Genomic DNA, 14,126 nt, shown 5'->3' with positions numbered 1-14,126 from the left:
TTCCGATATACAAACTTCCGACAGTTTTGACGCAACAAAAAATCTATCAGTTTTACCTTATAGCCCTGTTAGTTACGCATGCATACACACACTTCCGAATTATGACTATTAATCAGAACTGCTTGAACACTTGTGGTTTTCTGTTTCCAATTGGATCTCTAATTCAAATTCTGGGTTCTCCCCGAGTGGTTTTCCACTTCTAGATCGGGTCCCGTCAGGATGTCGCCAAATAAATGTTGCTAACTTTTGCTTTTGTTTAATTGCTCTGTTCTATCACCTTTGCTCTTGAGTCGCCAAGTATCTTTCTGATACCGCCACGTGGTTCAAGTCTGAGTAATGATCAATAATCCAATACACCGCTTAGTAAGAGTTAAATCAAAGCACATTTATTATATACAGTAATCAATACTCATGCATAAATTCTACGTCTAAGCTACTTCCTACAACTAACAGGCCAATACTTAACTTGGAAATGGCCCACCAGGTCAGGGAAACGAATGGCCTTTCGTTCGGGTTCTGAGCCTGCGGGATTCGAAGTTGGTACGGATTGATAGCTAGGAGCGCCTATCTCGTTGCGAGCGTTGAAGTAAGACTTACTGGATGTTTTGCGATGGCTGGACCGGTCACTGTCAAGGGTTGGTCTGCGTTGCTGAGTGACCCGGTCAAGAAGAAGAAGCAGAAGGGTGCAGGAGGATGCAGCAGGGCTAGCAGACGGGTCGATTTGAACTTGGACTCTATTCTTATAGTCCCCAGGGGCTTCCCGCCTTTCGGGGCGGACCCTGTACCTGGTTCCAAGTGATTGGACTTTGTCCCAATCACTTGGTTCGATATTCTCCAGTGCTGGAGCGATTCCTTGATCGATGGGCGGTCTTGAGGGGGTCGTTCACCTCCCTTTGTGTCTTTTGCTGGCGCCGCTGAGTCTGGGTTGGTTTTGTGTCTAAAATGTTGCACATTGCTCCCGGGCCTGCTCATTAGTATGCAGATGGCTGGTGTTTTGTTGTGCTGATGGTTACTGGTATCGATCTTGTCTGGCCTTCCCAGAGGTGAATACACAGTCTACCTGTAGCTGCTTGTTTTAGTCCTGTTGGCTGATTTTCCCATCTGCCTTTGCCGTTCGCCATTTTAAATCGGGGTTAGCCATTCTAAATCGGGAGTTAGCCATTTTAACTGGCTACACATGTAACCAAATTTATACATGAGGGTAGTGTAGTTCATGTAGTTTACATGGATTTCAGCAAAGCCTTTGACAAGGTCCCACATGGGAGACTTATTAAGAAGGCAAATGCACATGGGATACAGGGTAATTTGAAAAGGTGGATTCATAATTGGCTTAGGGTTAAAAGACATTGGGTGATGCTAGACGACTGATTTAGTGTCTGGAAACCAGTGGTGTACCACAGCAATCTGTGCTGGGCCCCCTATTGTTTGTCATTTATATGAATGACATAGATGACTATGAGGGGGGTCAGAGCAGTAAGTTTGCGGATGACACAAAGATTAGCTGGGTGGTTAACAGTGAGGTTGAGTGTCTTGGTGTACAGGAAGATATAGACTGGATGGTCAATTGGACGGGTAAGATGGAATTTAACCCCAAAAAGTGTGAGGTGATAGACTCTGGAAGGAGTGATTTAACAAGTAAGTATACTATGAAAGATCTGACACTGGGAAGTTCCGAAGAACAAAGGGAAAGTTCTTGAAAGTGTGGATGAGCAGAGGGATCTAGGTGTCCATGTACATAGATCTCTGAAAGTTGCCACCCAGGTTGATAGGGTTGTGAAGAAGGCCTATGGAGTGTTGGCCTTTATTGGTAGAGGGATTGAGTTCCGGAGTCGGGAGGTCATGTTGCAGCTGTACAGAACTCTGGTACGGCCGCATTTGGAGTATTGCGTACAGTTCTGGTCACCACATTATAGGAAGGACGTGGAGGCTTTGGAGCGGGTGCAGAGGAGATTTACCAGGATGTTGCCTGGTATGGAGGGAAAATCTTATGAGGAAAGGCTGATGGACTTGAGGTTGTTTTCGTTGGAGAGAAGAAGGTTAAGAGGAGACTTAATAGAGGCATACAAAATGATCAGGGGGTTGGATAGGGTGGACAGTGAGAGCCTTCTCCCGCGGATGGATATGGCTGGCACGAGGGGACATAACTTTAAACTGAGGGGTAATAGATATAGGACAGAGGTCAGAGGTAGGTTCTTTACGCAAAGAGTAGTGAGGCCGTGGAATGCCCTACCTGCTACAGTAGTGAACTCGCCAACATTGAGGGCATTTAAAAGTTTATTGGATAAACATATGGATGATAATGGCATAGCGTAGGTTAGATGGCTTTTGTTTCGGTGCAACATCGTGGGCCGAAGGGCCTGTACTGCGCTGTATTGTTCTATGTTCTATGTTCTAACCGTGGCGTGTTTGTCCATAGATCTCTGAAGGAAGAAGGGCAAGTTAATAGAGAAGTGAAAAAGGCATATGGGGCACTCGCTTTTAACAAACCGAGCATAGATTACAAAAGCTGGGAGGTCATGATGGAGCTGTATAGAACTTTGGTGAGGCCACAGCTGCCGTAGTGTGCACAATTCTGGTCGCCACATTACAGGAAGATGTAATTGCACTGGATGGGGTGCAGAGAAGATTCACCAGAAGGTTGCCTGGAATGGAACATTTAAGTTATAAAGAGAGGTTGGATAGGCTTAGGTTGTTTTCGCTGGAGGGGAGAAGACCCAGGGGTGACCTGGTTGAGGTGTGCAAGATTATGAGGGGGATGGACAGGGTGGATAGGGAGCAGCTGTTCCCCTTAGTAGAAGGGCTAGTTACGAGGGGACACAAGTTCAAAGTGAGGGGTGGGAGGTTTAGAGGAAAAACCTTTTACTCAGAGAGTGGTGATGGTCTGGAATGCACTGCCTGGAAGGGTGGTAGAGGCAGAATGCCTCACATCCTTTAAAAAGTACCTGGATGAGTACTTAGCATGCCATAACATTCAAGGCTATGGGCCAAGTGGTGGCAAGTGGGATTAAGTAGGCAGATCAGGGTCTTTCAGGCGTCGATGCAGACTTGATGGGCCGAAGGGCCTCTTCTGCACTGTAGTATTCTGTGATACCCATTACATTGAGGGAAAGATTTTTTTTAAAGCACACAGTACTCCTTATAAAAACTTCCAAACCTATCCCATGACATGGCCACAAGGTTAACTTGTTTCCCACAGGACATTAACGAACACGTCAGAAGGATGACCAACACATTCCATCAGTTCAGTATTCTTCGACATTTCAACAAACAAGCAATTGCACTCGATCAGAAAATAGAATCACATATTCTCACCTTTTGAAGTGTTGATCTCCTCCTCAACCTCTCCTCCACTATCTGAAATCTTGTAATAAAACAAACAGTTAGACACTTCTCACGGGCAAGCACAAATCCAGCTTGATAGTTTACAGAAGTAAACGTTGCTTCCATCTACAACAAACCAAATACACTACTATATTAATTTACATCCTACAAGAAGAAAGGAATATCATGCAAGATTAAAGGGACACTGTTTTAAGTAAGTGTTGAAAGACAATTCCTGCCACTTTACTATAGTCCAAAAATAGCAGTAAAATATCTTTTCCTGATTCTTTTATCGGTTTCAGTGACATTTTATGTGAAGCAAGTGGACTGTTCTCTCAAAACTGGCCTATTTCTTCCCTTTCTTCTCATATAGTTACTCAAAATAATAATTTAGATCTGAGAACTGTCACCATTACCAGGGTACTCTTTTAAACTACTCAACAGAGCGAAAATAGTTCAAAACACTGCAATGCTGCACACTGGTGGTGGCTGTGGGGATGGAGTGGGAAAATTGTGGCCTGCATCACTAAATGATCCAACATGTTGGATCTCCAACTTTAAGCACCATGTTGTTAATATAAAAAATGTTGATGTCTCGACTAGTCAGTGTAGGGAGCTCTGGGCTCCATATAAGCTAGGAATATGTCAGGTTTCAAAACTAGCCTATGCTGAGTTAGTAGTTCTTTAGCTAGCCTATGATCGGAGTGCTGAAATTGAAGCTTAAAAGTACTTTTAGTGAGGAGATATTGGCAGTGTCTCTGCTGCATTTAATTAAGCTGGAAATGTTTGTTGATACTGGTTAAGTCGTCTTGAACTCAGCTGCAAAAACATTCCCTTTTTAGGTTCACCTAAGTACTTATTATTTAGGCAAGATGCTGGATGATGAACAGCATCATGATAACATTCTCAGCAGCTCATGAAGCCACGTGAAAAATGGCAACAAAAAAAGTGATCTGTCTGGGAAGAGTATCCTGCAGTCAGCATTGCAGTGAAGTACAGGGTCTAGGGCAGCACGGTAGCCTTGTGGATAGCACAATTGCTTCACAGCTCCAGGGTCCCAGGTTCGATTCCGGCTTGGGTCACTGTCTGTGCGGAGTCTGCATGTCCTCCCCGTGTGTGCGTGGGTTTCCTCCGGGTGCTCCGGTTTCCTCCCACAGCCCAAAGATATGCAGGTTAGGTGGATTGGCCATGATAAATTGCCCTTAGTGTCCAAAATTGCCCTTAGTGTTGGGTGGGGTTACTAGGTTATGGGGATAGGGTGGCGGTGTTGACCTTGGGTAGGGTGCTCTTTCGAAGAGCCGGTGCAGACTCGATGGGCCAAATGGCCTCCTTCTGCACTGTAATTTCTATGAGGATCCAACCTGGGTGAGATCAGGCAGCATGAGGTCTAGAAAAGTCCCAGAAAAAGCAGCGAGAGGAGCACCGAGGGAGCAGCAAGAGCACCAGGACCCTGACCTAGGCAAGGTTAGGCAGCACGGGGTCCAGTTAAAGGTTGTGTAGAAGGATTGTTTAGATTCATCTATTTGGAGAAAGAGGCAAGACTTCAGTAAAGAGCACAGAGAGAGGCAAGGCTGGAGTAAAGAGTGGAGAGAGAACCAAGACTTCAGTAAAGAGTGCGGGGAGAGGGGGCAGGAATTAAATAAACAGCGCGGAGAGAGAGAGAGAGGTAGGTGAGTTCAATAAAATGTGTGTCAAGAAGAGAGAGTTAATAAAAAGTACAGAGAGAGAGAGAAGCAGAGAAGTGGGCAGCACCGAGAGGCGAGTGCAAGAGGAGAATACTGCACCAGACAGTCAGCAACATCTAGAGTTTGAGTAGAGGCTACAATGCAGAGAGCTGATTGCTAAGTAGTGCACAAGTTGTTTTTCTCCAATTTAAAGCTACATTAAAGAAAATAAAGAGTTCGAGCTTTCTAAAAAAATAATAAACAATTATTTTACTTGGAATTAATTTAACGTAAGTGTGTTTTAACTTAGGTGCTCAGTCCTGTGTTTTGCGCGGCCTGCAGCATATGAGAATTCCTAGACGTTCCGTGCAGTCTGGATGACCACATTTGCAGGAAGTGCCACCGGTTTGACCAGCTTGAGCCAGGGTTTTGGAGTTAGAGCGTTGGCTGGATGCACAGTGGTGCACCCGTTAAGCTGAGGGGAAGCCGAGAGGTTTGTGGATAGCTCGTTTTTAGACGTGGTCACCCCACAGCTTAAGGGAGTGCAGTCAGAGAGGGAATAGGTGACCACCAGTCAAAAGGGGGGGGGCAAGGCAGGGAGTCAGGAGATGCCCCAGCTCACTTAAGAACCATTATTCTGTGTTGAAAAACAGTGAGAATGACTGTTCCTCTGAGGATGTGGCCAAAGCCAAGTTCACGGCACTGTGGGTGGCTCAGCTGCACAAAGGGGGAGGATTCGAGTGGAAGAGCAATAGTGATCGGAGACTGAATAGTGAGGGGTGCAGTCAGGCATTTAGGTGGGCTGCAGACGTGGCTCCAGAATGGTATGGTGCCTCTTTGGTGCTCAGGTCAGTGATGTCATTGAATGGCTGCAGGGCATTTTGAAAGGGGAGGAGGTCATGGTTCACATTGGTACCAACGACATAGACAGAAAGAGGGATGAGTTTCTACAGGAAGAATTTGGGGAGCGAGGTAGCAGATTGAAAAGCAAAACCTCGGCTGGAATTTCCCACGGTGGAAGAGCAGGAAAGGGTGGGACTGGGAGCACAGATCGAGGTAGAAGAAGTGGTGAAAGGAATTAGGAGCATGCAGGCGGGAAAGGCCCCGGGACCGGATGGATTCCCAGTCGAATTCTATAGAAAATATGTGGACTTGCTCGCCCCGGTACTGACGAGGACCTTTAATGAGGCAAAGGAAAGGGGACAACTGCCCCCGACTATGTCTGAAGCAACAATATCGCTTCTCTTAAAGAAGGAAAAGGACCCGCTACAATGCGGGTCCTATAGACCTATTTCCCTCCTAAATGTAGATGCCAAGGTCCTGGCCAAGGTAATGGCAATGAGAATAGAGGAATGTGTCCCGGGGGTGGTCCACGAGGACCAAACTGGGTTTGTGAAGGGGAGACAGCTGAACACGAATATACGGAGGTTGTGAGGGGTAATGATGATGGCCCCACCAGAGGGAGAAACGGAGATAGTAATGGCGATGGATGCCGAGAAAGCATTTGATAGAGTGGAGTGGGATTCTTTGTGGGAGGTGTTGAGGAGATTTGGTTTTGGAGAGGGGTATGTTAGATGGGTGCAGCTGTTGTATAGGGCCCCAGTGGCGAGCATGGTCACGAATGGACGGGGATCTGCATATTTTCGGCTCCATAGAGAGACAAGGCAGGGATGCCCTCTGTCCCCATTATTGTTTGCACTGGCGATTGAGCCCCTGGCGATAGCGTTGAGGGGTTCCAAGAAGTGGAGGGGAGTACTTAGGGGAGGAGAAGAACACCGGGTATCTTTGTATGCGGACGATTTGCTACTATACGTGGCGGACCCGGCGGAGGGGATGCCAGAAATAATGCGGATACTTGGGGAGTTTGGGGATTTTTCAGGGTATAAATTGAACATGGGGAAAAGTGAGTTGTTTGTGGTGCATCCAGGGGAGCAGAGTAGAGAAATAGAGGACCTACCGTTGAGGAAGGTAACAAGGGACTTTCGTTACCTGGGGATCCAGATAGCTAAGAATTGGGGCACATTGCATAGGTTAAATTTAACGCGGTTGGTGGAACAGATGGAGGAGGATTTCAAGAGATGGGATATGGTATCCCTGTCACTGGCAGGGAGGGTGCAGGCGGTTAAGATGGTGGTCCTCCCGAGATTCCTCTTTGTGTTTCAGTGCCTCCCGGTGGTGATCACGAAGGCTTTTTTTTAAAAGGATTGAAAAGAGCATCATGGGTTTTGTGTGGGCCGGGAAGACCCCGAGAGTGAGGAAGGGATTCTTACAGCGTAGCAGGGATAGGGGGGGGCTGGCACTACCGAGCCTAAGTGAGTATTATTGGGCCGCTAATATTTCAATGGTGAGTAAGTGGATGGGAGAGGAGGAGGGAGCGGCGTGGAAGAGATTGGAGAGGGCGTCCTGTAGGGGGACTAGCCTACAGGCTATGGTGACAGCCCCATTGCCGTTCTCACCGAGGAACTACACCACAAGCCCGGTGGTGGTGGCTACACTGAAGATTTGGGGACAGTGGAGACGGCATAGGGGAAAGACTGGAGCCTTGGGGGGGTCCCCGATAAGAAACAACCATAGGTTTGCCCCGGGGGGAATGGATGGGGGATATGGAATGTGGCAAAGAGCAGGAATAACGCAACTGAAAGATCTGTTTGTGGATGGGAAGTTCGCGAGTCTGGGAGCGCTGACCGAGAAATATGGGTTGCCCCAAGGGAATGCATTCAGGTATATGCAACTGAGGGCTTTTGCGAGGCAACAGGTGAGGGAATTCCCGCAGCTCCCGGCACAAGAGGTGCAGGACAGAGTGATCTCAAAGACATGGGTGGGGGATGGTAAGGTGTCAGATATATATAGGGAAATGAGGGACGAAGGGGAGACTATGGTAGATGAACTAAAAGGGAAATGGGAAGAGGAGCTGGGGGAGGAGATCGAGGAGGGGCTGTGGGCAGATGCCCTAAGCAGGGTAAACTCGTCGTCCTCGTGTGCCAGGCTAAGCCTGATTCAGTTTAAGGTATTACACAGGGCACATATGACTGGAACACGGCTCAGTAAATTTTTTGGGGTGGAGGATAGGTGTGCGAGGTGCTCGAGAAGCCCAGCGAATCATACCCATATGTTTTGGTCATGCCCAGCACTACAGGGGTTTTGGATGGGGGTGACAAAGGTGCTTTCAAAAGTAGTAGGAGTCCGGGTCGAACCAAGCTGGGGGTTGGCTATATTTGGGGTTGCACAGGAGCCGGGAGTGCAGGAGGCGAGAGAGGCCGATGTTTTGGCCTTTGCGTCCCTAGTAGCCCGGCGCAGGATATTGCTAATGTGGAAAGAAGCCAAGCCCCCGGGGGTGGAGACCTGGATAAATGACATGGCGGGGTTTATAAAGCTAGAGCGGATTAAGTTCGTCCTAAGGGGGTCGGCTCAAGGGTTCACCAGGCGGTGGCAACCGTTCGTTGAATACCTCGCAGAAAGATAGACGGAATGGGAAAAAGGCGGCAGCAGCAGCAGCCCAGGATCGGGGGGGGGGGAGGAGGAACCAGAAGGACTCTCAGGGTTGTTAATATATACTGTATAGTATGTATAGGTCGTTGCTACAGATAATTATATATTGGACTGTTAAATTATATTTTTGGAGAGTGTTACTTGTGACAAGGCAGTTGCCAATTAGGGCTAGTTTTCATTTTTGTTATTTATTATTTATTCATTTTTTTTGTTTATAAAATAGGTCATTGTTATTTGTGTTGTTATAATATTGTGTAAAGGATGCACAATGTACTGTGTTGGTTGACCAAAAAATTTCAATAAAATATTTAATAAAAAAAAGAAAAGCAAAACCTCAAAGATTGTAATCTCTGGATTACTCCCAGTGCCACATGCTAGTGAGCAGAGGAATAGGAGGATAGAAGATGAATGTGTGGCTGAAGAGATGGTGTAGGAGGGAGGGCTTTAGTTTCTTGGATCATTGGCTCCATTTCTGGTGAAGGTGGCACCTGTACAAGTCAGACAGGTTGCATCCGAATCGGAATGGGACCAATATCCTTGCAGGGAAGTTTGTCAACGCTGCTTGGGGCAGGGGATTTAAAATAATTTGGCAGGGGGATGGATCACAGTGTGGAGGTACAGTAGGGGGGTCATGTACAGATAAATATAGAATAACGGGTCAGTCTGGAAGGCAGAGCAAAGATAGACCTGTGAAGGCACAGGAAATAGGGCAAGGCTGGCTGGTATTTATTTTAATGCATGGAATCTTATAAGTAACGCCAATGAACCGATAACACATGGGAGCATATCATAGCTATAACAGGGCTGTTTAGCACAGGGCTAAATCGCTGGCTTTGAAAGCAGACCAAGGCAGGCCAGCAGCACGGTTTGATTCCCGTAACAGCCTCCCTGAACAGGCGCTGGAATGTGGCGACTAGGGGCTTTTCACAGTAACTTCATTTGAAGCCTACTTGTGACAATAAGCGATTTTCATTTCATTTAATTTCATGTGGAGATGCTGGCGTTGGACTGGGGTGAGCACAGTAAGAAGTCTTACACCATCAAGTTAAAGTCTAACAGGTCTGTTTCAAATCACTAGCTTTCAGAGCACAGCTCCTTCATCAGGTGAATGAAGAGGTAGGTTCCAGAAGCATATATATATATATATATAGACAAAGTCAAAGATTGAAGACGATACTTACAATGCGAGCATTTGCAGGTAATTAAGTCTTTACAGATCCAGAGAGAGGGGTAATCCCAGGTTAAAGAGGTGTGAATTGTCTCAAACCAGGACAGTTGGTAGGATTTCACAAGCTCAGGCCAGATGGTGGTGGGGGGGGGGGGGGGGTGAATGTAATGCGGCATGAATCCAAGGTCCCGGTTGAGGCCGTACTCATGTGTGCGGAATTTGGCTATAAGTTTCTGCTCGGCGATTCTGCGTTGTCGCGCGTCCTGAAGGCTGCCTTGGAGAACGCTTACCCGAAGGTCAGAGGCTGAATGCCCTTGACTGCTGAAGTGTTCCCCGAATGAAAGGGAACATTCCTGCCTGACGATTGCCGCGCGATGTCCGTTCATCCGTTGTCGCAGCGTCTGCATGGTCTCGCCAATGTACCACGCTTCGGGACATCCTTTCTTACAGTGTATGAGGAAGACAATGTTGGCTGAGTCACACGAATATATACCGCGTACCTGGTGGGTGGTGTTCTCATGAATAATGGTGGTACCCATGTCGATGATCTGGCACATCTAGCAGAGATTGCCATGGCAGGGTTGTGTGGTGTCGTGGTCGCTATTCTGAAGGCTGGGTTGTTTGCTGCAAACAATGATTTGTCTGAGGTTGCACGGTTGTTTGAAGGCAAGTAGTGAGGGTGTGGGGATGACCTTGGCAAGATGTTCATCTTCATCGACGACGTGTTGAAGGCTGCGAAGATGTCGTCGTAATTTCTCCGCTCCGGGGAAGTACTGGACAATGAAGGCCACTCTGTCGGTTGTGTCCCGTGTTTGTCTTCTGAGGAGGTTTTTTGCTGTGGCGCGTTGGAACTGTCGATCGATGTGTCGAGCGCCATATCCCGTTCATACGAGGGCATCTTTCAGCATCTGTAGGTGTCGGTTACGCTCCTCCTCGTCTGAGCAGATCCTGTGTATACAGAGGGTTTGTCCATAGAGGATGGCTTCTTTAGTGTGTATTGGGTGGAAGCTGGAGAAGAGGAACATCGTGAGGTTCTCCGTGGGCTTGCGGTAAAGCGAAGTGCTGATGTGACCGTCCTTGATGGAGATGAGTGTGTCCAAGAATGCAACTGATTTTGGAGAGTAGTCCGTGGTGAGTCTGATGGTGGGATGGAACTTAGCGTGTAGTCATTTCAGTGATTCTTCGCCGTGGGTCCAAAGGACAAAATGTCATAGATGTATCTGGTGTATAACGTCGGTTGAAGGTCCTGTGCGGTGAGTAGGTCCTGTTCAAACTTGCGCATGAAGATGCTGGCATATTGCGGTGCGAATTTGGTCCCCATGGCTGTTCCGTGTGTCTGAATGAAGAACTTGTTGTGATCCAGAATGAAGCGGGTGAGTTCCAGAATTGCGTCTGGAGATTGGCAGTTGTCGGTGTTGAGCACTGAGGTTGTTGCAGCAATGCCGTCGTCATGGGGGATGCTGGTGTAGAGTGCCGAGACGTCCATTATGACGAGGAATGTTCCTGGTTGAACTGGTCCATGGGTGCGGAGTTTCTGTAAGAAGTCCCGTCACAGAAGCTGGGGGTTCCTTGTACGATGAGTTTCAAGATGCCCTCGATGTAGCCAAAGAGGTTCTCACACAGGGTCCCATTGCCTGATACGATAGGATGGCCTGGTGTGTTGGCCTTGTGTATTTTTGGGAGGCAGTAGAGATCTCCAACGCGGGGAGTGCGTGGGATGAGAGCACGTAGGGTGCTCTGAAGGTCTGCAACCAAGGTCTTGATTAGTCTGTTGAGCTGGCGGGTGTGTTCCTTGGTCGGATCTGCGGGTAACTGTCTGTAGTGTTCCTGGTTGTTGAGTTGCCGGTACACTTCTTTGCAGTAGTCCGTTCTGTCCAGTATGACAGTGGCCCCTCCTTTGTCTGCTGGTTTGATGACGATGTTGCGGTTGGTCTTGAGAGCGCGGATGGCGTTGTGTTGTGCTGGGTGACATTCGGGGCTGTCTTGTGAATGCGAGTGATGAATTTGGCATTGACTCGACTCTTGACGGCTTGAGCATACATGCAGACTCTAGGGCAGCGGCCTTCCGGAGGGATCCAATTCGACTCTTTCCTCTTCGGTTGCCGCACCACAGATCTCTTGGTCTGCTGTTCCAGTTCATTGGTTGTCTCATTGGGTTCGCTGTCGCTATAACAGACATGGTTGAGGAAGGGGGTGGACTGGCAGCTCAATATGCTGGTATAGAATCTTCAGGCGGGGAGGGTGGAAATGATATGTTAGCAGGCTCCTCAATTGAGGCCATGTGGGTGGAAATCAAAAAGAAAAAGGGCCAATCACGTTGCTGGGAGTGTATTATAATCCCCCAAACAGGCAGGGAGAGATAGAAGAGCAGATATGTAGGCAAATCTCAGAGAAGTGCAAAAGCAATAGGGTAATAAGTGATTTCAACTTTCCCAATATTATTTGGAATAGTGTGAAAAGCTTAGGAGGGGTAGAATTCTTAAAGTGCACCCGGGAGAGCTTTTTGATCCAACACGTTGAAAGTTCTACGGGGGGGGGGGGGGGAGGGAGAAGAGAACTTGACCTAGTTTTAAAATTTAAATTTTTAAATATATATTTTTTTATATAGAGTAACCAATTCATTTTTTCCAATTAAGGGGCAATTTAGCGTGGTCAATCCACCTACCCTGCACATCTTTGGGTTGTGGGGGCAAACCCATGCAAGCACGGGGAGAATGTGCAAACTCCACACAGGCAGTGACCCAGAGCCGGGACTGTGGCGCCATGAGGCAGCTGCACTAAACACGGTGCCATCGTGCTGCCCTACTTGACCTAGTTTTAGGGAATTAAGTCGGGCAGGTGGTAGAAGTGTCAGTGGGGGAGCATGTCCGTGATAGGGACCAGGGGTGCAATTCAGCCGCTGTGTTGCACCAAGAAAAACCCCGGCAAATGCCGGTGAATAGCGGGGGTGAATCTCGACGCTACAGCTGCTGAGAATCACCCTGCTAAACACGCCCGAAAGCGGACTGAGATTTTTTTCTGCTGAATCACGCCCCATAACTTAGTAATGTTTAAGGTGGTTATGGAAAAGGACAAAGATGGACCGAATATGGACCTTGTAGCCTGCACCCTAGGGTATTAACGGTGCAGAGGTAGTGGCTGCATTGGTTATATTTCAGAGTTCCCTGAATTCTGGAAGAGTCTCGGTGGATTGGAAACACACTAATAGGAGGCCCCTATTCATAAATGGAGAGAGACAAAAAGTAGGAAACTATAGACTAGTTAGCTTGATGTGGTGGGGAAGTTGCTGGAATCAATCATAAAGGAGGGGATGACTGAACATTTGGAAAGACAAACCTCAATCCACCATTGTCAGCATGGTTTTATGAAGGGAAAGTCATGCTTGACAAACTTGCTAGAGTCCAACGTGAGGGGGGGGGGGGGCACGGTAGCATAGTGGTTAGCACAGTTGCTTCACAGCTCCAGGGTCCCAGGTTCGATTCCCAGCTTGGGTGACTGTCTGTGCAGAGTTTGCACTTTCTCCCCTTGTCTGCATGGGTTTGCTCCGGGTGCTCCGGTTTCCCCCCCACAGTCCAGAGAAGTGTAGGTTAGGTGGACTGGCCATACTAAATTGCCCTTAGTGTCCAAAAAGGTTGGGTTGGGTTACTGGGATAGAGTGGGGGTGTGGGCTTAGGTAGGGTGCTCTTTCCAAGAGCCGGTGTAGACTCGATGGGCCGAATAGCCTCCTTCTGCACTGTAAATTCTATGATTCCTTTGAGGAGGTAATCAGCAAGATGTGTTATGGGCCAGGGTCTAGGGAACCCCAAAGTGTATCATTGAGTTCACCTGACCCACATCTTTGAATAGATTGTGGTTATGGGGAACACACGGGCCTACTTTGCAGGTGTGGTGCTTCAGAGAGCTAAAGTACTTTTAAATTAAAACAATGTTTATTTATGAAACCAGTGGACATTTTATAAACCCACAGTAAACATCTTAACAACTATCAACATCAATCATCCCCACAGATACAATATTCTATAAGCAACCCTTAATCTTTCCCTGCAACATCCATAAGACAAAAGACCCATTTTAACACAGATCAGTTTTAAATTCTCTACTGAAAGCAGTTATCTCTTTTAAATCACCCAAATGATCTGGAGACAGTCTTTAGATTGCAGAGAGATCCTTATACAGCTGCTTGCGTTTCCTGCAGCCATCCAGCTCTCAAAACAAAACTAAAACATACCCTGTAGCAGACAGCCCAAAGCAAAAGTAAAAGCAGACAGACAGCCCAGCTCCACTCACTCTGACATCACTGCAGCCATCTGACAAACACCCATTTCTTAAAGGTACACCCACTACAGCTATTTTGTAAACGCCCATTTCTTAAAGGTACTCTCACATGACAGATGGAAAATGGGTATACCTGTGGATGTGGTATATCTAGACTACCATAAGGCATTTGGTCAGGTGCCGCATAAAAGACTGATCCATAAGGTGAG

At 47.5% G+C, this 14,126-nt stretch overlaps 1 protein-coding gene across 2 annotated transcripts in view; it reads right to left on the bottom strand.

The window, feature by feature from the left end:
• Window positions 1-14,126, bottom strand: part of morc2 (MORC family CW-type zinc finger 2) — a 203,786-nt gene that overhangs the window by 24,453 nt on the left and 165,207 nt on the right. For both annotated transcript variants that reach the window (XR_011936455.1, XM_072484185.1), the window contains exon 21: window positions 3,313-3,361. Coding sequence is in view for 1 of the 2 variants with exons in the window: in XM_072484185.1 (XP_072340286.1) it covers window positions 3,313-3,361 (49 nt within the window). In the remaining variant the exon portion in view is untranslated. The remainder of the gene's footprint in view (window positions 1-3,312; window positions 3,362-14,126) is intronic.

Source organism: Scyliorhinus torazame, chromosome 1 (assembly GCF_047496885.1).
Source record: "Scyliorhinus torazame isolate Kashiwa2021f chromosome 1, sScyTor2.1, whole genome shotgun sequence".
Classification (NCBI taxonomy): Eukaryota; Metazoa; Chordata; class Chondrichthyes; order Carcharhiniformes; family Scyliorhinidae; genus Scyliorhinus; species Scyliorhinus torazame.
The sequence above is the reverse complement of the archived record's forward strand: the minus strand, read 5'-3'. Positions and strand labels throughout refer to the sequence as shown.